This window comes from Hevea brasiliensis, unplaced genomic scaffold (genome assembly GCF_030052815.1).
Source record: "Hevea brasiliensis isolate MT/VB/25A 57/8 unplaced genomic scaffold, ASM3005281v1 Scaf9, whole genome shotgun sequence".
NCBI classification, from domain to species: Eukaryota; Viridiplantae; Streptophyta; class Magnoliopsida; order Malpighiales; family Euphorbiaceae; genus Hevea; species Hevea brasiliensis.
The window spans coordinates 38,370-52,704 of NW_026615310.1; the positions used below are offsets into that span (position 1 = coordinate 38,370).

Sequence of the window (14,335 nt, forward strand, 5' to 3'; positions counted from 1 at the left end):
AGCTCTTTTAACTCAATACTTGCAATAAAACAATAAAACATAATTAAATGAAATAAAATAAATTTGAAACTAACTACTCTAAAAATATTAACAAAAATTAACTAAAAGACCAAAAATGATCATATAAATACAAATAAAAACTATATAAAAAAACATGTATCACATTGTGGCATTGTGAAGAGTTGATTTTCGTAGTAAGTCCATATAAAGCACTCGTGGAATGAGGCATAACCACCACCAACCTTTGAACAACATTAGTAGACAGCTCAAGCTCATGCATGGTGCCATACATATCATAGACATCATTGATTGCTGTTAATAGTGCAATAAGCTTTGTGGTCATTCTCCTACAATAGCTGAACTGTGGCTCAAATATCATCCCAATGGCCATTAAGAAGCTCTCCATTATCCTGTCTCTAGCAAAGCCCAACTTTTCTCCTAAACCTGTATTCCTCCATCACTTTTATTTTAAAACGAGAAAAACAAATATCATGAGCAGCCTCATATATACAAGAAAATAGGAGTACGATAATTAATGAAAACTTAGTCTACCACAACTCTCTCTGGACTATACATGCCTTGACATGCATTTTATATCATCCTGATGTGTTGCTTGCGCATTATTGAAATCCAATTTAGCAAGTTCTAGTAGAAGAGTATTCATTCATTGTTTTCTCTCATATACATCTATAAACCATTCATTCATTGTTTTCTCTCATATACATCTATAAACCATCTGGTCTCTGACTTTGTAAAATTCTTGTTTAGATTTAATTCATTATGAAATTAAAATACAAGATATATGATATAATTCATATGTTTATATTTTTTTTCTATCTATAATGAATTAAGTTTAAGAAGATCAAGAGGAATATTACAAAATTTCTTTTTCATTATAAAGTTGCTCATAAAATATTTTTGCACCATCTTTTCAATATTTTTAGAGCTTAGGGACTAGATTATTTTATATAAGTTAATAATTTTTATCTATATATCAAAAGTATGCATTAATATTACATCAACATTATTATTCATGCAGTATGCCTGCAGGCATGGGGTAGCCTAGAGCCCTTTCCCTTGCTTTCACTTCATTTAATAAAGTTTATTTTGCTCATTAAAAAAAAAATTATTACACTGTATTACATATTTGGAAAGTTAGTTTGATGAGGCACCCTAATGATATGCACTAGAACACAACATCAACAATGCCATCCAAGGATCATACATCATCAAAGGTCATCTTTCCATTCAAGCTAATACAATCCCAACAAGTGAAAAGGCATCAACCAGAAATAAAAAGGATGGCAAGAAATCAAATCACAATAGAAACTTGCTCTAAAGCAACTTGATTATCAAAGATAAAATAGACAAGTGGCTGGTTTGACTAAGTCCATGTTCCTTCAAGAAATAATGGAAAAAACTTTCAGAATCACTCTCTCTCTAAGGAGGTTCAGCCAACATCAAAACTGGGGAAGAGGATGGCTTCTCATCCTTATATACAGGTGCTCAAAACCCTAAAAACCCTAAAATAGATAGGACAAAACATATGTGGCAGAATCAAGGCAAAATAAGACATAATCTGTCAATGTTTTGGGACCACAGAGTAAGACAAAATTTGCCAATATTTTAGGACCACAGAATAAGTCATAATCTGCTAATATTTTGGGACCACAAGGACCACATGCATTTAATTGCACTACAAAACCAATCAGAATAAGCTCCACTTGTCACATGGCAGAATTTTATTTGACCTCCAATTCAAATGCACCAATCAAATTGCACCCATGTGTCCTCCTTTACACTTGGCCGAATGGTTGTCTCCCACATGGCATCTATGTGGCAGCTTGGTAATCTTCCACGTGGCGTCTATGTGGCATGTCCACTTGGCAAATCACCACACACTTGGACTTCTCCAAATCACATGGTAGCCCATTGTTCTCTTTTTGGCCAAATGCATGCAAGGCTTCCATGACCAGGTTTTGAAGCTCTCTTGCTTTGGCTCTTGTGATTGGTCCTTGGTAGCTTGGTAACGGTAGAGCACCTCCATCATCTCCTCCCTTGTCAATTCAATCAATCAGCCTATCTTGGTCTATCCTCAACCACATTAAATAATGAATGTTAATTAGTTATTAAAGAACCAACCAGTTTTAAATACTTTTTTTGTCAGAGATAAAATACATGCACACAAGGGTTGGTCCATTCCCGTCAATTTTAAATACTTGAAAAGTTATTTTCTTGTCAATACAATCAATTAGCCTATCTTGGTCCATTCTTACTCTATTAGATTTAGATTTATTATTGAATACAATTAACTAAAATTTTAAAATAAAATTAGGAGGCTAGTGAGAAGTTATTTACCTTGGGCAATTTTATATCCATGTTGTCTTAGGAGTCTAAATTCAAGAATTGTAACACATAAATCCCTCCCTCATCTGTGTATTATTACAGCTATTATGGGTGTAAATGCTCATCAAGATTCTCTTTATTTCATCTTCAAAGTCATAAGCTAATCCAAGTCTTTGCAAGGTATCAATTAGTTGGAGCTGATCCAAAGGATTCACAACTTGGTTAAGCATCACCCTCACCTCTTCCTTTCGCTTATTGATTCGTTTTGTGTATGCCGCTCTCTGCATCACAGTAATCATGAGCATGGAAATGAAAAGAAAAGAAGAAGAAGGAATAGCTATAGACATGCATTCAAAAGTATTATTGTTGAAATATTCTCTAAAAAGATGAATTTTAATTGATAAATAAAATAAAATTTTATTTTCTTTTACTGTACTAGTTTTGCTATTTTAATTCAGTTCTTTTAATTTTAAATCAATTGATCAGATTTTGAAAATTTTGTTGAATTTTATATAAAATTGAAATTGAAATTACGAGCGTCACTTCTCTCTTATCTTTCTCTCTTCCCACCCTCTCTCTCTTCTCCTTCTTTCCACTTTCCGAGATAGAGGCTCTAACCTCCATAATTGACCAAAATGGGTAGCTACATATTAAAAACATTACTGTTAAATTGAAAACAATTCCTTCACAACATATATGTAGCTCTCTTTTCCCAATAATCGAAATCCCTCTTCTTTCTACTTCACTCTCAATAGCAAACTCCTTGACTATTCCATCCTTTTCTAAATGCCCAAATTACTCCTCTTTCTAATCTCACTTTGTGCTCTCGCCTCCCCGGAGGCGGTGGCGATGGCTGCGCTACGAGTGCTGAGTCCCCGAGACTGCCTATATGAACATATACGCCGACAAAAAGTCGGATAAGGTTGATAGCAAAGACTCTCTAAATGGCTCAATTGCGCCCTCTCCAACAAGCCCCTAGAGTAGCCTTGCATTATTATCGCCTTGGTAATTTATTCAACGAAGAGGCATTAGTACAGGCCTTGATAGGCAAAAAATTGCCCAAGGAGTTCAGATACATAAAGGGTCTAAAGCAGTGGTGGATGTACGGTGGTAAATGGGGTCAATTCACCCCTCATTTTTTTGAAATTACTTTATGAATATATGTGTTTTTATAAATTGATCCCTCTTAAATTTAAGTTTTGAACTCTCTTTTTATGAAAAATATATTTTTATGATGAGAAATTAATTGACCCTTCTCAATTTTTAATAACTTTCAGTATTAAACCTTATTGAATACAATTATAAAAATATATTTTGTTATATTTTTTATATATTGACCTAGAAAAAAAATTTTTCTGAATCCGCCGTTGGCCTAAAGGATACGTTAAATATCAAGTTATAGCCAATTCCTGGTGAGGAATCAAATAATGCAAGGTTTCATTGCCCGTTAACCAGGCTGGAGTTCCATGGGAAGTATAAATTTTGTGAATTTGTGCTAAGGCATTGAAGGAGGTAAAATCGTCATCTTGCTTGGTTTGTTACAGGGAATTTGAGCAATCTGATAAGATTGTGATAAATGGTAGCGAGGAGGAGTTGGCAATTTTGAGGGACAAGAGGGAGGAGGGGAGATCAAAAGTGAAGGATGAGAAGCCAAAGAAAGTGAAGAATGGGGAGGTGGGTATTAATGGAGAAGATAGTGTAGGTCTGGATTCACAGTGTTTGACTGGCAAAAGACATGGGATTGTTGATGCTAAGGTCGTAGAGAAGGTTGTTGGTAGAGTAGAAACAAATGGGAAGATTGAGAATGTAAAAGGAGTAACTAATGATGGGACAGTGAAGTGGTTTAAGGCAGCAGATTTGTCACCAGCTAATTCAAACAACGAGGCGTATGCTTCTATATTTACTTCTTCGAAGAAGTCAGATTTCAAGGAGATACATTTACTTGGGACACTCCCACTCTGTAGGAACTGATTGCTGAAGGTATGAATAATGCTTTCATTTTTCTTTGTACACTGTAATTTACTGCTATATTATTTGGAATAGAAAGGACTAGAATCCTGAGGCTGGTAAGCCCTTGTGTCATCTTTGATGGTTTGCTGGCAAATCAGTTTACTTTGTACGATGCTTTGGTGGAGTGTCAATCCCTGCTTGATTCTTGGACTTCACTTCAAAAGATTAAGGTGCTGAGTGATTGCAGACACTTTTTGCCAAAAATTAATTCATTCATTCTTACAATTGAAGGATTTTTATTTTTTTTTTCATTTTTTTCCACACGATTTTGAATATTTTTTTAAATTGATTATAATTGATATTCAAACTCAATAACTCAGTGTACTAAAAATAATTTTAATACTAACGTGTTTTATACGATTTTAAATGCTTAATTTTTGTGATCTCTGCATCAGTAATTTAGTATATTATTTTTAATATATAATATTTTATTTATATTTTATTTTTTTAAACATTATTTTATTTAAAAATAAACTCAAAAATTAAAGATTTTTAAACTCAAATTACAATGTATAAAATTTCGTGAAAAAATAAAATATAATTAATTTGAAAGATTAACTCATATAATTTAATTTCTTTTTCAGGTTCATCATATGTGATCTCATACATAATTTATTAATCATCGATATATTTCGTAAGAAAGTCATATATTAATTATACAAAATAAATTTTGTTAAAATTATTTTTTAATAAAATAATGAAAAACTCTTTCTAATATGTAAAAATAAATAAAATATTATTACCTCAATACCAAAAAGTCAAAAACAAAAAAATGATAAAATTATGAAAAAAATATATAAATGTTTCTTTATATGAATCTTAGATATAAATATTAATTATATTTTTTATTTATAAATATATTTTCAAAATAAAAATATTATTTTATTTATAAAATTATACAAACAATAATTTTTCCCATCAAAATAACTGTTTATACCTTTTCAATTAACAATACCATCAAATTTCAGCGAAACCATTAAAAAGGATAATTTACTATATAGTCCATATGTTTCCTATTATTAATACTTCAATCCTTATATTCTAGAAAATAAACTATTTAATTCACCAATTTTACTTTCATCACACAATCAGATCAGTCAGTTTATTTTGATTATTAGACTCCATTTATTACATGAAAAATAACTTGTATATAGAAAATATTTTTCATGGAAACTATTTTCTAAGCATGAAAATATTTTCTATTTTTTGTTTACAATGTTAAACTGATGATATGTGCTTATGTCATATATGTATAAGTGTTTTTACATTTTAATAAAATTGTTAAAGTCTAGAAAAATAATTTTTTCCTTTTAAAAGAGGAAGTCATTTTCTTTAAAAATTGCTTTAGTTTTTCTTTGATTAGGAAAATATTTTTTGTTTACCTATTATTTTAGTGCCCCAAATGGTAGAAAATGCAAAAAATATTTTTCACATTTGTCTCTCAATTTTGCAATTATTTAGAGTTCAACTCTATCTTGGAGTACCCGTTTTATCCCTCAATTATGCAATTATTTATAGTTCAACTGTATCTTTTTGTCTCTCTCCCCTCTTTCTCTCCCATTTTGGCCTCTCTCTTCCTCTCTCTCTCTATCTCTCCATCTTTCTCCCATTTATGTCTCTTTCCCCCTCTTTGTCCCCTTCTCTCTCCCTTATCTCTCTCTCTCTCTCTCTCTCTCTCTCTCTCTCTCATGTTTATCTCTTTCCCTCTCTCACCTTTTCTCAATCTTTGTTTGTCTCTCTAACGGTTAGAGACGGGGGAGAGAGAGAGAGAGAGAGAGAATAAGGGATAATGAGAGAGAAACGAGGGAGAAAGGAAAAAATGGGAGAGAGATGAACATAGACTAGGAGTGAACAAATTTTGGTTTTAACAAAAAAATTGAACCAAACTGATCTAATTTGATTTTTTTGGTTCCTTTTTGAGTTTGTCTATTCAATTTTGATTTCAATCTTCTTAAAGAATTTTAATTTTTAGCCGAAGTTTATACTATGTCACTAAGGGCCCTTTTTCTTCTTCTTCTAATCTTTTTTTTTTTTTTTTTTTCTCATTCCTCACCAAGGCAACATTCTTAACGCGGAGAAGAAAAAGTAATGGTGTGTCTAGTTTTGGTACTTTTTTTATTATTGATTCTTGATTGATTGAGTTTATTTGGGTTTGCTCATTATTTGGTTGTTAATTCTATAGACATAAATGAAATTTTGGATTGTGTTTGGGTTTATTTACCATATAAATGATTATTGAATATTGGATTTACTAATTTTCAATTTTGTGGAACAATTTTATTAGATTTGTTAAAATTTTTTAGTTGTTGAAACTTTTTATCGTGTTTATCTCAAATTCTCAATGACAATAAATTTAGATCAATTTTTGGGTTATTTTTGAATTTGGGATTTAGGAAGAAAATTGGGATAAATTTTATAATCAATATTTCTCTTTTCTCTCTCAAGTTATGTGTAAATTGAATCATTTTTCTCACTATAAACAAAATGATTTTTTAGGTGCAGAAAGAATAATTTTACAATTTGAATAAGAGAGGAGAGAGAAATGTTGACTAAGAGCCATGTAGGAGTTATTCACATCATGTTGAAAGTTTTTACCCAAGAAAATTGTCAGAAGTGTGAATTCTACATAGTTTTGGTCCTATTGAATAAGACCCTAAAACTAATGAAATGAATGAATTGATATATTTTGATTTGATTTGATTTGGTTATATTTTTTTTACAATTCGGTTCATTTCCATTTTTAATAAATTCACTAATTTAACTAGTTCAGCTTGGCTCAAAATTGAACCAATCAAATACTCAGCCTAAAAAAGACAAAAACGGGAAAGAGGGCAAGAAAGAGAGAAATGGGAGGGGAGATAGAGAGAAAGATTGAGAGAAACTATAAATAATTAAAAATTAGGGGTTTAATTTCATTTACCGTCCCTCTATTTTGAGGGTTGCTCCATCACTGTTCTTCAACTTTAATTTGTATTATAAAAATACTCAAACTTTAATTTAGTATCACCCAAAGTCTCTTTGACGAATTGTAACACCATAGTTTATTAACTTACAAATGTAACATAAATGTCCTTTAAATTTTAAATTTTGTATAATAAAATCCCTCTGATCTCTTATTACTGATTTTCTGATTAAATATTGATGTGGATAAATCTAATGTGACGCTTAGTTAGCATTTCTCTCTCCTCTCTCATGCCATATATAGCAAGATCATCTTTCAACTTTACTAGTTGTAACATCGTTGTTCTTTAACTTTGTCATTTGCAACACCATTATCCTTTAACTTTGTCATTTATAACACCGTTATCCCACAACTTTATATTAATGTAACACAATTATCAATGTAACACCATTGTAGTTTAAAACCATATTCTCATTATCTCATCCAATATAAATTTACCAAAGCTAGAATTTTTAATATTAATTTGTCTATTAACTAATATAATTAAAAAAAAAAGACTAATTAACAGTAGTCTCTTTATTATTTTTTTTAACAATATACTATTTATAATAAAAAAAAATAAAAAAGTTAAATATACTAACTAAATTAAAAAAAAATTATATTAGTCAATAGACAAATTAAGCTTAAAATTTTATGGTATATCTATATCGAATGTAATTATGGAAATGCAGTTTTAAATAACAATGGTGTTATATTGATGATTGTGTTACATTGATATAAAATTGTGAGACAATGGTCAATGGTATTACAAATGACAAAGTTGAAGGACAACAGTGTTATAACTAGCAAAGTTGAAGAATGGTTATTTTACATGTGGTATGAGAGAGAAAAGAGAAATACTGACTAAGCACCAAGTTAAATTTGTCCACGTCAACGTTTAACTAAGAAATCGGTGATTGGAAGTCAGAGGGATTTTACTATGCAAAATGTAAAAGTTGAGGGGTAAATTTTAGTAACTATCCCTGAACTTATATAGTTATAACACTACAGTCTTTAAACTTTAAAACGTAACATAAAACCTCCTAAACTTTTAAATTTTGCACAGTAAAATCCCTTTAACTTTCAATTACTGATTTTTCAGTTAAAAACTGATGTGAATAGCTCTGGCATGGCCCTTAGTCAACATTTATCTCTCCTCTCTTATTCAAATTGTAAAATTATTCTCTAAAATCATTAAAATGATTCAATTTACACATAACTTGAGAGAAAAATGAGAAATATTGACTAAGTTCCATGCTAGAACTGTTTAGGTCAGCGTCTAACTAAAAAATTGACAATTAGAGGTTAGAGGGATTTTACTGTATAAAATTTAAAAGTTGACGGGGTTTTATGTTATATTTTTAAGTTGAGGGACTATAATGCTATACTAGATAAGTTCAGGGACAGTTGCCAAAATTTATCCAAAAGTTGAGAAAGTTTTATGTTATATTTTTAAGTTGAGAGATTATGGTCTTACAATCGTATAAGTTCAGAGACAGTTGTTGAAATTTATCCTCTCTTTGACTAGATTTCATTAAATACTCTGACCAGAAATAGATCTAGACATGCCTAAGTAAATTAAAATAACAAAAAATATTTATCTCTCTGCCAACTGGAAAGAACAATATCTCTCCCTTATCTCCGATAAATGAAATCACTTATCTGTCAAATTTTTTTTCTCTCCCATCACATGCATTTCCCAAGTGATAGATATATTGTTCTTTCCAGACGACAGAGAAAAAAATATTTTTTATCAAGTTTAATCCACTTAAACAATCCTAGATCAATTTCTAGCTGGAGTATCCAATGGAATTTGACCATAGGGACTTTGTGTGATATTAAATTGAAGTTTGAGTATTTTTTAGATAAATTTCAAGGGTTGTCCTAAACTTTAGGGGTTATAACAGAATCGTCTCTGAATTTAAAAATATAATATAAAACCCACTGAACTTTAAAATTTTACACAATAAAATCCTTCTAATTCTCAATATCCAGTTTATGCAATGCAGCATAAGAATGACGTGAATAATTCTCTCTCATCTTTGTGATAGTAGCAAAACCAGCTATGATTTTTTTCACAGGTTAACCATAAAAAAAAATCTCAACTGTATGGATAACAAAGCACTAGATGTATAATAACTTATTAGAGGGACTCTGTCTTTAAAAAAATAGTAGCAATCGTCCACATTATCGCTATTTTGGATTGTTCATATTAGCGTGTTACTTATAAACTAATTATTGAGAGTCAAAAAGATTTTATTGTATAAAATTTCTAAATTTAAGAAGTTTTATGTTACATTTTTAATTTCAGGGATAACTCTATTACAACAACTAAAGTTCAAGGATGGCTACTGAAATTTATTAAGTATTTTTGTAATACAAACTGAAGGTGAGGAATGATAATAAAGCAACCCTTATTTTTGAGGGACGGTACGTGAAATTAAGCCAAAATTGAGAGATGAAACTTTAAATAATTACAATATCTAAAGATTAAATAGTAATTTATCTTAAATGTTAAATGTCAAATGTAGACCCGGCCATGGCCGGTTCGAGCCGTGAACTAGACTATGACTAGCCCAGGTCAAACCCAAGACTAAATTGGGTCAAATGGTTTCAATTCATTAACTAGCCTAGAACCATTTTATAAGACCAAGAGTAGAATTGACTTGGAGCCTACTGATTCGAATAGATGGTCTCGAACTTGAACCAGCTTGATTCAAATGATTATTTTTCTTTTTTTATAATAGAAAATTTATATTTAGTTTATATTTGACTCTTTTTAATTTTTTACGTTAAAAATTAAATAAATGATATTTAAAAATTTATTATAAGTTGATAATATTGAAGGTCAAATGAGAATCGTCCCTTAAATTATTTTGAATCGAAACTAATTTGAACCCTGAAGCCAGTTGAATTAATAATTCTGATTCAAAATTCGACAGAAACTAGTCCATGGCCACATCTATCAAAATGGACGGAAAAACTTATTTAACAATGAAAAAAAAATTAAGAGATTAAATAATGTATTTCTAAAATAAGAGACGATTATTAGTAATGACAATACAACAACTAAATAATAAATTATCATTAAAAAATTATCAATTAAGAATATATTTGGTAGAATCTTAAAAAAGTTAAGAGTTAAATATTATTTGTAATTATTAACATAAACTTCTCTATATTAACGTAAAAAGAAAAATCTAATCACTTTAAGTATCCAAACAATCTTGTAAAAATTACTTTTTCTTAATCTCATATCAAACACTTCGTAAACACAAGTAAAAAGCTTTTTAAGCCCTTGACAATTACTCTTTGAGTAAAATAAGTTATTATTAATTTAGTTAATCATTTTAAGTTTTTAACAATTAATCTTAGAGATAAATAAGTCTTTATCAATTTAGTTTATCTTTTAGGTCTCTGACAATTATTTTTAGAGTTAAATAAATTTTTGTCAATTTAATTGATCTATTTAAACTCCTATGGATCCAAAGTTCACTTTTACAAGTCCCTACTTGACGTTGTTTGTATTGTTTTAAACCTGAGTCTAGCATACCCAGTGTTACTGAGTCATGCAGTGCCTAAAACTCTCATTTTGCATCAAACACGGGATATGTAGAAAAATACTAAATTTAGCACTGGACATATTGAATGGTAATAATGGAATATAATTTTTAATCATTTATCTTTAATTGATGGAATTAAGTCGCAAAGAGAGCATGTGTGAAAGAGCAGTAGAGAATTTAACTCTTAGGTTATGCATTAAAAATAAATATCAACTAAATATCCATTCATCACGTATAAGTCATGTGATAAAAATTAGGCCTCTTAACTCAAATTTTTAATATTTTAACTCAAAAGTAATTGTCGAGTTTAAATATATTAACTAAATTGCTCAAAACTTGTTTAACTATAATAATAATTATCAGTGTTTAAATTGGTCAATATGTATTTATTTAACTAATTATTAAATTTAAAACTACTAATTAAATTGATAAGGACTCGTTTGAACTTTTTGCCTACATATAATGTAAAAACTTTTAAAAGAAAATGTTTATATATATGCATACTTCCTGTTCCAAATCTCAATGTTGTCCCATACAATGTAGGCCAATCTACATATCACAGTTCCTTTTCTCTGTCTCGCTCTCTCTCTCTCTCTCTCTTGCCAAACTTTTCTCTGTAATACAAATTCTCTCTTCATCTTCTGCTATCTGCAAAACCCTCTTACAAGGAACCTCTAAAAAATTCCTCATTTTCCCTAGAAAAATCCCTTTTTCTTGTTCTTGTCCCCGAATCCCATTCAATCATTTTCGCACCTCTTCGCTCTGAAGGTATGATCTTTCACCCCTTTTCACCATTTAATTTCGGTTTTTTCATTTGATTTAGGGTTTTATTTGGGTTTTCAACATGTGTTTAGGCTCTTTGATGTTGTCTGCAAATTTAGGTTTATGTTTGAAGCTGGGTTTTTGCTGTCTACTTTTGGATTATGTGACATCTGTGTTTCGATAGGAAGATGTCAATTTTTCCCAAAGGCGATTCTGTTATTATCCGAGAAGTATGGAGCGATAATCTTGAAAGGGAGTTTGAATTAATTCGTGATATTGTTGATGATTTTCCTTACATTGCTATGGATACTGAGTTCCCTGGTATTGTACTGCGTCCGATAGGAACTTTCAAAAATATTTTTGAGTATAACTATCAGACTCTTAAGGCAAATGTTGATCTCTTGAAGCTAATTCAAATGGGTCTTACATTCTCTGATGAGAAAGGAAACTTACCTACCTGTGGAACAGATAAGCACTGTGTATGGCAATTCAATTTCTGCGAGTTTAATCCCAATGAAGATGTCTATGCTAACGATTCTATTGAACTGTTATCTCAAAGTGGCATTGATTTCATTAAGAACTTTGAAATGGGTGTTGATGCTAATAGGTTTAGTGAACTGCTAATGTCTTCGGGGATTGTTTTGAATGATAGTGTTCATTGGGTTACATTTCACAGTGGGTATGATTTTGGATACTTGCTAAAGCTGCTTACTTGCAAGAATCTACCGGACACTCAAGTGGAATTCTTTAAGCTGATCAAGTTGTATTTTCCAGTGCTTTATGATATTAAGCATTTGATGAAATTCTGCAATAGCCTTCATGGTGGGTTGAACAAGCTGGCAGAGTTGTTGGAAGTGGAGAGGATTGGCATTTGTCACCAGGCGGGTTCAGATAGTTTGCTTACTTCTTGTACATTCATGAAACTGAAAATGAATTTCTTTAATGGCTCACCTGAGAAATATGCTGGTGTTTTGTATGGTCTTGGTGTTGAAAATGGGCAGAATGCTTATTGAAAGAAAATGGGGAAAATCAAATAAAAGTAGACAAAAAAAAGTTTTTGTTAGTCTACAAGCATTTTGCAATTTTCTTTTATTCTATTTTCTCTTCCCTCTCCCCTTTCCTCCATTTTTTTTTTTTGCATACTTTTCTATTCAAGAAGGTTATTGAGCATCTCACTTCAGTTTCTATCAGAGTATACAAGGGAAAACAATGGAAAATGCTTTGAACATGTCAAATTATGCAGAAAGATAGTCAATTAGTCATTTCTCACTTTTTCCTGCCTTTCTCTTTTTAAAAATATTATTTCATTTCACTTTATTTAAAACTTTTGGAGATTGAGCAAAATCAAATCAATGATTTAAGGTCTCAAGTGAGGCAATGAGAAATTTTGTGAGTATCTCAGACTTTCATGGCTCTTTTACAAAAGTAGGACAATTTAAATTGCCTGTGGAGGTTGATGGGATAATATTCTCATTGTCTTTTCGGATTATCTGACTAATCCCATTATGGATCTTTACAACCTAAAGTGCTAAGATTTCTCTGTTTATCTGTCTCTCAGCTGTTCCTGTATTATCATGCTTCTCTCATGACTGCTAATCTATATCATCCTAGGAAAAATCTCAGGTTATTTAAGTTTCCTGAGCTTTATCAATTTGTCATCCTCCTATCTGTGATCGATATTTCCTCTGTAATATAACTTGCTTTGTTTTCAACAAAAAAAAAAAAATGTATATACTGTTATTCAGTTAATGAGTTGAAGATGCTGCATGGCTCTGGCTACATTTAAAAAAAAAAAAAAAATTCTGGCTAGTGGCTCAACTGTCAAGGTATGTAATTCTTTTATATATGAAGTTCAAAACAGTGGAAAATGCTTTGAACATGTCAAATTATGGAGAAAGATAGTCAATTAGTCATTTCTCACTTTTTCCTGTCTTTTTTTTTTTAAAAAAAATTATTTCATTTCACTTTATTTAAAACTTTTGGAGATTGAGCAAAATCAAATCAATGATTTAAGGTCTCAAGTGAGGCAATGAGAAATTTTGTGAGTACCTCAGACTTTCATGGCTCTTTTACAAAAGTAGGACAATTTAAATTGCCTGTAGAGGTAAATGGGATAATATTCTCATTGTCTTTTCAGATTATCTGACTAATCCCATTATGGATCTTTACATTAGAACCTCAAGTGCTAAGATTTCTCTGTTTATCTGTCTCTCAGTGGTTCCTGTATTATCATGCGTCTCTCATGACTGCTAATCTATATCATCCTAGGAAAAATCTCAGGTTATTTAAGTTTCCTGAGCTTTATTAATTTGTCACCCTCCTATCTGTGATCGATATTTCCTCTGTAATATGACTTGCTTTGTTTTCACCAAAAAAAAATTTATATTCTGTTATTCAGTTAATGAGGTGAAGATGCTGCATGGCTCTGGCTACATTTAAAAAAAAAAAAGAATTCTGGATAGTGACTCAAGGTACGTAATTCTTTTATATATGAAGTTCAAAACAGTGGAAAATGCTTTGAACATGTCAAATTACGCAGAAAGATAGTCAATTAGTCATTTCTCACTTTTTCCTGTCTCTTTTTTAAAAAAAAAATTATTTCATTTCACTTTATTTAAAACTTTTGGAGATTGAGCAAAATCAAATCAATGATTTAAGGTCTCAAGTGAGGCAATGAGAAATTTTGTGAGTATCTCAGACTTTCATGGCTCTT

General features: G+C 30.5%; 1 protein-coding gene and 1 pseudogene across 2 annotated transcripts; both read left to right on the forward strand.

The window, feature by feature from the left end:
• Window positions 1-3,290: 3,290 nt before the first annotated feature.
• Window positions 3,291-4,428, forward strand: LOC110671790 (uncharacterized; annotated as a pseudogene).
• A 6,954-nt stretch (window positions 4,429-11,382) lies between these two features.
• LOC110671799 (probable CCR4-associated factor 1 homolog 6) lies at window positions 11,383-12,693 on the forward strand. Of its 2 annotated transcripts, none has more exons than XM_058142908.1 (2): window positions 11,383-11,628; window positions 11,715-12,693. In XM_058142908.1, exon 2 carries the CDS (start codon window positions 11,811-11,813, stop codon window positions 12,633-12,635), a length of 825 nt encoding a protein of 274 aa, XP_057998891.1. In that variant the 5' UTR covers window positions 11,383-11,628; window positions 11,715-11,810; the 3' UTR covers window positions 12,636-12,693. The 2 variants fall into 2 exon arrangements, with proteins under 2 accessions (XP_057998891.1, XP_057998890.1); XM_058142907.1 differs by having other exon boundaries at window positions 11,742-12,693.
• Window positions 12,694-14,335: the final 1,642 nt, after the last annotated feature.

Excerpts from the sequence above, each read along its gene's own strand:
- LOC110671799 (XM_058142908.1), top strand. The coding sequence starts at position 11,811 with ATGTCAATTTTTCCCAAAGGCGATTCTGTTATTATCCGAGAAGTATGG.